This window comes from Homalodisca vitripennis, chromosome 4 (assembly GCF_021130785.1).
Source record: "Homalodisca vitripennis isolate AUS2020 chromosome 4, UT_GWSS_2.1, whole genome shotgun sequence".
NCBI lineage: Eukaryota > Metazoa > Arthropoda > Insecta > Hemiptera > Cicadellidae > Homalodisca > Homalodisca vitripennis.
This window is the reverse complement of record NC_060210.1, coordinates 205,648,892-205,659,476: the sequence shown is the minus strand read 5'-3', so window position 1 is coordinate 205,659,476 and position 10,585 is coordinate 205,648,892. Positions and strand designations below refer to the sequence as shown.

The 10,585-nt window shown below is 40.8% G+C and overlaps 1 protein-coding gene across 1 annotated transcript; it reads right to left on the bottom strand.

Moving 5' to 3' along the window:
- Positions 1–2,938: 2,938 nt before the first annotated feature.
- LOC124360940 lies at positions 2,939–9,588 on the bottom strand. The gene is made up of 3 exons (XM_046814961.1): positions 9,411–9,588; positions 5,924–6,027; positions 2,939–3,215 (listed from the first exon to the last, which is right to left on the bottom strand). The coding sequence occupies exons 1-3, from the start codon at positions 9,546–9,548 to the stop codon at positions 3,107–3,109; spliced, it is 351 nt and encodes a 116-aa protein (XP_046670917.1). The 5' UTR covers positions 9,549–9,588; the 3' UTR covers positions 2,939–3,106.
- Positions 9,589–10,585: the final 997 nt, after the last annotated feature.

The window sequence follows — 10,585 nt, the reverse complement described above, 5'->3', positions numbered from 1 at the left end:
AGGTCGTAGTACCGGGGCAGTACTGTCGTAGTACCGGAGCAGTGCAGTCGTAGTACCGGGCCAGTACGGTGTAGTACCGAGCCAGTGCGGTGGTAGTACCGGGGCAGTACTGTCGTAGTACCGAGCCAGTGCGGTGTAGTACCGAGCCAGTGCGGTGTAGTACCGGGCCAGTACTGTCGTAGTACCGAGCCAGTGCGGTGTAGTACCGGAACAGTACGGCCGTAGTACCGCGCCAGTACTGTTGTAGTACCGGGCCAGTACTGTCGTAGTACCGGGCAAGTACGGTCTTAGTACCAGGCCAGTACTGTCGTAGTACCAGGCCAGTGCGGATGTAGTACCGGACCAGTACTGTCGTAGTACCGGGCCAGTACTGTCGTAGTACCAGACCAGTACGGTCGTAGTACCAGGCAAGTACGGTCGTAGTACAGGACCAGTACGGTCGTAGTACCGCGCCAGTACGGTCGTAGTACCGCGCCAGTACGGTCGTAGTACCGGGGGAGTAAGGTCGTAGTACCGGGGCAGTACTGTCGTAGTACCGAGCCAGTGCGGTTGTAGTACCGGAACAGTACGGCCGTAGTACCGCGCCAGTACTGTCGTAGTACCGGGCCAGTACTGTCGTAGCACCGGGCAAGTACGGTCTTAGTACCAGGCCAGTACTGTCGTAGTACCAGGCCAGTGCGGTGTAGTACCGGACCAGTACTGTCGTAGTACCGGGCCAGTACTGTCGTAGTACCAGGAAAGTACGGTCGTAGTACCAGACCAGTACGGTCGTAGTACCAGGCAAGTACGGTCGTAGTACAGGACCAGTACGGTCGTAGTACCGCGCCAGTACTGTCGTAGTACCGGGCAAGTACGGTCTTAGTACCAGGCCAGTACGGTCGTAGTACCGGACCAGTACGGCCGTAGTACCGCGCCAGTACGGTCGTAGTACCGGGGGAGTAAGGTCGTAGTACCGGGGCAGTACTGTCGTAGTACCGCGCCAGTAAGGTCGTAGTACCGGGGCAGTACTGTCGTAATACCGGAGCAGTGCGGTCGTAGTACCGCGCCAGTACGGTCGTAGTACCGGGGCAGTACTGTCGTAGTACCGGAGCAGTGCGGTCGTAGTACCAGGCAAGTACGGTCGTAGTACAGGACCAGTACGGTCGTAGTACCGGGCCAGTACTGTCGTAGTACCGGGTCAGTACGGTCGTAGTACCAGGCCAGTACGGTCGTAGTACCGGACCAGTACAGCCGTAGTACCAGGCCAGTGCGGTGTAGTACCAGACCAGTACTGTCGTAGTACCGGGCCAGTACTGTCGTAGTACCAGGAAAGTACGGTCGTAGTACCAGACCAGTACGGTCGTAGTACCAGGCAAGTACGGTCGTAGTACCGGGCCAGTACTGTCGTAGTACCAGGAAAATACGGTCGTAGTACCAGGCAAGTACGGTCGTAGTACAGGACCAGTACGGTCGTAGTACCGGGCCAGTACTGTCGTAGTACAGGACCAGTACGGTCATAGTACCAGGCCAGTACGGTCGTAGTACCGGACCAGTACGGCCGTAGTACCGCGCCAGTACGGTCGTAGTACCGGGGGAGTAAGGTCGTAGTACCGGGGCAGTACTGTCGTAGTACCGCGCCAGTACGGTCGTAGTACCGGGGGAATAAGGTCGTAGTACCGGGGGAATAAGGTCGTAGTACCGGGGCAGTACTGTCGTAGTACCGGAGCAGTGCAGTCGTAGTACCGGGCCAGTACGGTGTAGTACCGAGCCAGTGCGGTGTAGTACCGGGGCAGTACTGTCGTAGTACCGAGCCAGTGCGGTGTAGTACCGCGCCAGTACTGTTGTAGTACCGGGCCAGTACTGTCGTAGTACCGGGCAAGTACGGTCTTAGTACCAGGCCAGTACTGTCGTAAGTACCAGGCCAGTGCGGTGTAGTACCGGACCAGTACTGTCGTAGTACCGGGCCAGTACTGTCGTAGTACCAGGAAAGTACGGTCGTAGTACCAGACCAGTACGGTCGTAGTACCAGGCAAGTACGGTCGTAGTACAGGACCAGTACGGTCGTAGTACCGGGCCAGTACTGTCGTAGTACCGGGCAAGTACGGTCTTAGTACCAGGCCAGTACGGTCGTAGTACCGGACCAGTACGGCCGTAGTACCGCGCCAGTAAGGTCGTAGTACCGGGGGAATAAGGTCGTAGTACCGGGGCAGTGCGGTCGTAGTACCGGAGCAGTGCAGTCGTAGTACCGGGCCAGTACGGTGTAGTACCGAGCCAGTGCGGTGTAGTACCGGGGCAGTACTGTCGTAGTACCGAGCCAGTGCGGTGTAGTACCGAGCCAGTACGGTCGTAGTACCGGGGCAGTACTGTCGTAGTACCGGGGCAGTACTGTCGTAGTACCGGAGCAGTGCAGTCGTAGTACCGGAGCAGTGTCTTTAAACTTTGACTCCTGGAATCTGGAGATAGTGTCAGATACCAGGCGCTGCAATAAAAGGAAGGTAAACTTGAGCTAATCTCAAAATTCAATTAAATCAACCCTTCCTACCATAGCTACGTGGTATGTAGAAAACTCGGTTGCTCCACCGTACTTAGAGATCGTGTCTATCACATCGTAGTGCACTCAACTGTGTACCTGATGAGACAATGAGGCTCACCTATTTATAGGTATCTCTGATGTAGAAATGATGTAAATGTTTTGTTTTGAGCTTCTTCCTCGTCGTCATTTCAGACGAACATGACTCCAGGAGTCAAGTCTGAGACTGTCAGATACTAGACGCTGGAATAAAAGGAAGGTGAACGGGAGCTAAACTCTAAATTCAATTACATTAAAGTATCATCCACAATAAACGCTGCTCATTCTATTTTTCATCCTGACACCAGAAAGAGTAATACACATTGATAACAAACACGTTTATTCACCATGAAAATGTTACAGCGATTGAGGTTCATAAATTTACAATTTCTTACAGATAAAATACACGGTTTAAATCTAAATTATTTTATAGGAATTACATAGTATCTAAGTTAAGTAGCCAGAACATACAAAAAAAGAATTAAACCGAACAAATTTCTCTTCATTAGGAATAAACAACGTAAAGTGCTTTGTCTCTAATTTACTTACTTAATTTAATTACTTATGGGACATTTTATTCCTGGTTGATGATCTGACTGGAGTAATTATTTCTGAGGCATCTCCTTCTGAATCTTCTTCTGGTAAGTCTTCTAGCCTCGAAAGTCTCCTAAAAATATTACTACATTAGTCAATATTCTTTATTAACAATGTCATTGAGAAATGAAATAGTGCCATATATTTTAATACAATGTAAGTCAGATGATTAAAATAAGGCATACGAAATTTTAATTGGTATGAGATTTGGAGTTGTATTGATAGGATTCACACTAGAGAGTGATATGTAAAGTCTCGGGTACGTCTCTGGACATTCAGACTATAGATTGGATCTGCAGTTCAGGTGCTAGTAAATTGAAAAATTTGGATCCAGCATATGAGGTGATGGGTTCCATTCTGTACAATGGTAAGGTAGTCAGTCAGATGCATTTCATGTTTATAGACTGCTAGTAATTGAGGTATTAGAAAACCTTTCAAGCTATGCACGATCAAAGGCAGTAAACTGCACACTTACGTGTACACAGGCAACTATGTTACACAAGGATATCGAAATGGCATTTTTGGGTCTACCAATGATGTAGTGATGGTGTTACTAGGAGAGCTTGACGCACTCATTGATGGCTTTCTGACTTCGAAACTGATATGGCGATAATCGAGAACTTAGTGGTAATGGCATTTTTGGGTCTACCAATGATGTAGTGATGGAGTTACTAGGAGAGCTCAATGGCAACGACACACTCATTGATGACTTTCTGACTTTGAAACTGATGTGGCGATAATCGAGAACTTAGTGGTAATGGCATTTTTGGGTCTACCAATGATGTAGTGATGGAGTTACTAGGAGAGCTCAATGGCAACGACACACTCATTGATGGCTTTCTGACTTTGAAACTGATGTGGCGATAATCGAGAACTTAGTGGTAAACAAAACCCGATTGTGCAATACAGCTAGGATTGCCAAATGTGGCCATAGGAACGTGTTAATGATGACAGCTGCACCAGATCAGGGCAGAAAAATGGTGATAGGGGAAACACAGGTAAAATGAACCTGTTCTGAGACCACAGCGGATCAAATGGCTGCCTACCTGTATATAGTTTGTTTCTAAGTAGTTTTAGAAAGTCAACTGAAAACAAAATGGCAATTATTAACCTTTTGGAGACCAAAGTCCAATCCATTGGACATTCACACATTGTACTTAAAAGATAAACGTTCATTCCATCACACTTTTAGAAAATTTACATTTAAATAATAATAATAAAATAATAGAGTAATTTACTAACTATCACACGTAAATATAACACTATCTTCACTTAATATACACCCAGTTACGATACAATACTTTTTAATTTTATGATGAGTATGCAAAATTTTATTGATCTACAACTCATATCGGCAACGTTTTTGTACATAAGCCAAAATATTTGGAAACAAACAGTGAACATATTCTTTTATAAAAAAACAAAATCTTAAAGCATAACAACAAGCAAAAATTATTAATTTTGCTAGAGTCAGTAGTTTTTACCCTTTGAAAAGTAAACAAAATAGTAATTATAAATCGTGCAGAAATTCAGATATTGGCCTGAAATTTGGAAATTATACCACCAAATAGTAGTAGAACATAAAACAAAACCACAAATAAAGCTAACTATAAATGTTTAAAAATTTTGCTCATACTCAATTAGAAATTCTTTAAAAATTTGTTTTATTTTGAGTAATAAAATATGTACTTATATGACATGAAATAAGATAACATCATAAGGAATACATCAACAATAAAATTTATCATTCAACATGTAAGCATTACAAAGTTACAATTGGGAAAACTGTGCAAAATGACTTAAATAAATTATACTTATATTCGAGTAACTGGTTACTCTTACACACCCAAAAACCCACCTTGTGTATATGGAATGAGTAACCAGTTACTGATGATGCATACAGGTTATGCTCACACATGAGGAACGGTTACTCTTACCCACCCAAGAACCCACCTTGTGTATGTGGAATGAGTAACCATTTACTGATGATGCATACAGGTTATGCTCACACATGAGGAACGGTTACTCTTACACACCCAAGAACCCACCTTGTGTATGTGGAATGAGTAACCAGTTACTGATGATGCATACAGGTTATGCTCACACATGAGGAACGGTTACTCTTACACACCCAAAAACCCACCTTGTGTATATGGAATGAGTAACCAGTTACTGATGATGCATACAGGTTATGCTCACACATGAGGAACGGTTACTCTTACCCACCCAAGAACCCACCTTGTGTATATGGAATGAGTAACCATTTACTGATGATGCATACAGGTTATGCTCACACATGAGGAACGGTTACTCTTACCCACCCAAGAACCCACCTTGTGTATATGGAATGAGTAACCATTTACTGATGATGCATACAGGTTATGCTCACACATGAGGAACGGTTACTCTTACACACCCAAGAACCCACCTTGTGTATATGGAATGAGTAACCAGTTACTGATGATGCATACAGGTTATGCTCACACATGAGGAACGGTTACTCTTACCCACCCAAGAACCCACCTTGTGTATATGGAATGAGTAACCATTTACTGATGATGCATACAGGTTATGCTCACACATGAGGAACGGTTACTCTTACACACCCAAGAACCCACCTTGTGTGTGTGGAATGTGTAACCAGTTATTCATAATGCATACAAGTAATACTTATACTCGAGTAATTGGTAATTTTTGTGGTATAACGATAACGCAGAGGACATGTTAATCTACTGCAATTATTACATATGACAAAAGTAATAGAGAAGTTATCTGACTCACGGTGTATCTGACATTGAGAGCTCAAAACTCTTCTGAAGTTGTGAATGTTGATTTCGGGTCAGTCTTCTCTGTGTCAGATATTCCTCGGGTATCAAGTCTCCTGGCTGGAAAAATGATAATTCACTTACTAGTTAGTGTAATATTAACATGCTCATAATTCAAAGACCAATTTGTATTTTATTCTCATGAATTGCGTTACAAAAACTTGTTATAATGAATGAAGTGAACATTCACTTATACGAACACAGTAGTGTTTAGGCTACTATATAGAGACAGACAGCACATAGCCTACTGACAGTATGCAGTATTGATAGTCCGCCAAACTGCTAACTACCATGAAACAATGATTCTGCAAGGAATATTGGCTCTGCTTATAAACTGAATATTCCTAAATATGAAATGCTTCTGTTTATTACATTAGATCTTTTTTGTTTTTGTAATGTGCCCAAATACCACTGGCGAATGTTAAAGTCAGATTCTTTTACTTTATGCTTGGTGCGGCATCTGAAATTTGATGGTGTGACAATCTTGATTCCTGGAATCGAGCCATGTCAGTCTGAAGAGATTCAAAAAGATTGTGAGAAAGAAGATTAAAACGAAATGTTTGCATCGTTTCGACATAAGACTCCTAGACTACAAAATCTAGTGTGATCTAGATGAAAAGATGTGTTTATTTTCTCAGCACGTGCACAATTAAGTATATGATCCTAAAGCATGGTGGAGAAAACGGAATTTTCTACAAATACCACAGCTATGGTGGGAAGGGTTGGTTTAATACAAAAAGTTCGTTTTGAGCTTCTTCATCACGATTCCAGATTTCAGGAGTCAAGCCTGAAACTTCGTCAGATTTCAGGAGTCAAGCCTGAAACTTCGTCAGATTTCAGGAGTCAAGCCTGAAACTTCGTCAGATTTCAGGAGCCAAGCCTGAAACTTCGTGAGATTTCAGGAGTCAAGCCTGAAACTTCGTCAGATATCAGGAGCGCAAGGTGAAATGGAGCTGAACTCCACATTCGAACAGAATTCACTTTTCCCACCTTACCTGTGTTATTATGTGCAAATACCACTTATTAAACATAGAATCTGCTGGTTTATACAATATAAGTATATTTCTATCCGTTTAGATTGTTTTGACAATCAATTAAGTTAAACTTCATTACTTAAAATTTAAACTCAATAGCTGAAATCACAAGCTCATTGTTACTTTATTTTGTACATCAACTAATTTGAAGTAAGAAAAATATTGTGTAATAATATGAATTTTACATTTAATAAGTGGCATAGGGTCCCATATATAAACGAATAATTTATACAACAATCCAGCAAAACAACATGTAATCCACCATCCAAAAACAAATATTTTTTATAAGAATACACAAACAGACAGACAACTAACAGCTTGATTATACACAGTATAACACAAACAGTACACAATACATTGCAAGTATTACTGCTCAGTCACTCCACGCTAGTTGTGTCATTTAGCAAGAACATAACAAAATGTATAGCAATCATCAAAGCACTATACAACATTTTAAAATCATTTACAGCACTTTGAAAAACCCAGTCACATTGAAATTAACAATACTCTCACTCATACAACATTGACTTTTGCCAATTTTCTCACTTCCAGTGCCGGTTGTCAGTATATTGATTGTGCAGTCACCCAATCGTATGCCATAAACTCGTCAGCACTATAAAACGCTTGGGACGTTATAAAGCGTTTCAAGCATGCTTTTAACACCTTGGGCATCATGGTATTTTTAATTGATAATGGCAACTTGTTGACAAAACGAACTCCTGCCTGTGAGGGTAAGTTTTCATAAATCACAGTCCTGTGCTGATGGTTCGGTAAATATCTCTGCCTCTTGTTTCATACGCACGTATATCTCGACTACTTGTCATGGTACATTAAGACATGCAAAATAAAGTTGTCTCTAAAATGTAGAGGCTCCAAGAGTCTGCAGTTACAATTTTTTAAGTTTCCTTGTAAGATTCTCTGAACTTCAAATGTGTGATTATGTATTGCATGCTTTTGCATTTTGAACGCTCTTGGAACTGAATATTGCACTAGCTCCCCACAACACTAAGCCATAGGTGAAATGGGGGTAGATCAAGCCATAAGACACCGTCATCAGAACCTGAGAAGGGCAGTATTTGGCTCTAAGGACCTAAGAACTTATGCCTGAGGAAAATTTAGTGCAGACATGATCTATGTGGATGTTCCAAGTCAATCCCCTATCCAGGAATATTCCAATGGACTTCATCTAGCAGAGAATCATCTAATAAGACGGTTGGTCCGTCGTTTGGATCTGAGGATCTCAAAGCAAAAGTCAGGACATTTGATTTTGAGGAATTTGCTTTGAAATTTAGGCTGTTGAATACAAATTATTTGTGTCAATAAAAGCGTGTCGTGTCACAACATAGATAAGAATAAGAATTGGACTAATGAATGATCCTTAAGGGACACCGTAACTTAGTTAAATTGGTTCAGAGAATTTGCCTGATATTTGGACAACTTGTGTTCTATGGCTAAAATATGAGCTAGGAAGAGGCACACCTCTGATGCTATGAAAGTTAAGTTTGTCAAGTAATGTTATATGGCCAACAAAGTCAAATGTTTTTGATAAGTCTACAAACACACTTAATGTGGAATTTCGACTTTCTATTCCCTCTACCCACCTGTTCGACTAGACTCACAACAGCGTCTAGGGTCGACTTACCCTTTCTAAAACCAAACTGATTTTCAGAAAGTAGGTTGTGTTTGTCAAAAACTTGTCAAAATCATGCATATCAGGATCTAGATGCAAGGTTAAGATAAATGGGGAAATCTCGGAAAAGTTTGATGTAAGCACAGGCGTAAGACAGGGGGATGGATTGTCCCCATTGCTATTTAATTTAGCTTTAGAGGAAGCATTACAAGAAGTAAGACAAACAGAAGCTGGAATTACAATAGGGACCAAAATAAATGTTCTTGCATTTGCGGATGATGTTGCAATTATAGCGAAGAGTAAAGAAGAGCTGAAAGTGCTGGTCGCAAAACTCCTAAACCATACACAAAAAGTTGGTTTAAGCATAAATGAAGAGAAAACCAAAATAATGGAGTGTGGGAGAACAACCCAAATAAACAATGAAAATAATATAGAAATAGAAGGGCACAAATTTGAAAAAGTAAACAACTTCACTTATTTGGGAGTAATGCTGACGAATAATAATGAAGAAGACATGGAAATACAACAAAGGATAAATGCAGCACACAGAAGTTTATCAGCATGCCACAGTGCTTGTTTCTAGTAACTAACAATTTGATATGTCATGATCATGCTATTTTAAAATGATTTTCAAATTGTATAGATTAACCCCAGATGATCAAATATATACAATCACTTGCAAGTTTTGAAGTATTTACCTCATAAATGTACATACATGAGAAATCTAGGGGTTTCATCCTGAATAATCCCAATATTTATACTAATGTATAAGGACTTACCGTGTTAGAAGTAGCTGTCAAAGATTGTCTTCTAGTTGATCTTCTGGGAGTATTCAGCCTAGAAGATGTACTTGTATCACTGGCTTCTGACTCTGCATAAACATGTTTAGAAGGTGTAGACAGAACTATGTCCGACATCGCACCACTGCGTCTTGTTTTTCTCCTTAACTCCACTGACTCCTTCTCTTATGGTCGGAGTTAATAACTCGGTATCAGAAGCCCTTGACATACTTCGTCTTGTTCTCCTCTTTGATTCCAACAATTCCTTCTCTATGGTTGGAGTCAGTAACTCAGTATCAGAGGCCCTTGACATACTTCGCCTTGTTCTTTTAGCTGGAGTGTCCAACAAAAAAGGTTCATGATCTTGTGGAACTTTTTCTTTGGTCGGAGTCATCACCTCTATATCCATAGCTCTCGACATACTTCTCCTTGTTCTTCTAGCTGGACTATCCAACAGAAAAGCTTCATGCTCTACTGGTATTTTATTAGCTATGATGGGGGGTGAATCTTGTTTCCTTGCAATTTCTGATAGTTCTGAACTTGGAATATCCTTTGAACTTTCTTTTTTATTTGAATGGAGTTTTTTTGCCTTCTTTGGTGTAGATAATTCATTATTTGCAGAGGGTTTTTTAAAATTTCTTCGTTTTTACTGGAACGTTAAGCTCATCTTCATCTGTTTGTTTTATTACAACTTCAGGGGTTTTTTCTTTCAAATCAGTATCTCTACTGTTATCTTCAATGTTTGTGTTTCCTTTCTTACTTTTAGAGATTCTTGTTTTTTTTTATATCATTATCTGAAATAGTTTCAGATATTAGTGTATTGCTATTTGGCAGTACTCTATTTAAAGCTTTCTTTTCTTTTTTTCTCAGCCCCCTTTTTTTAATCACATGAGGTGTGACCATTTGTTCAATATCACCGTCAACACTATTCACTTTAATTTTATCTTGTTTGTCATCAGATGTTAAATTATTATCTTCTATTTTATTCTTTTCTAGTATAACTTTTTGTTTTTTTAGATAATTTACTTTTTTGTTTAGCAATATTAGAAATGATGGGGTTTTCTTCACCACGTCTTTCATTAGATGTACTCTGTATAGCCTCTAGTGCAGTTTCACTGTTATCAGCCATTAAGTGATCTAGTTGTAACATTCTGGAATTTATAGTTTTTGAGTTA

Bases quoted from the DNA above. Each gene is read 5' to 3' on its own strand.
- LOC124360940 (XM_046814961.1), bottom strand. From the start codon at position 9,548: ATGTCGGACATAGTTCTGTCTACACCTTCTAAACATGTTTATGCAGAG. The intron at 6,028-9,410 runs GTAAGTCCTTAT...TCATTTTTCCAG, and splicing joins TGACAGCTACTTCTAACACG to CCAGGAGACTTGATACCCGA. The intron at 3,216-5,923 runs GTGAGTCAGATA...TAATATTTTTAG, and splicing joins CTCTCAATGTCAGATACACC to GAGACTTTCGAGGCTAGAAG.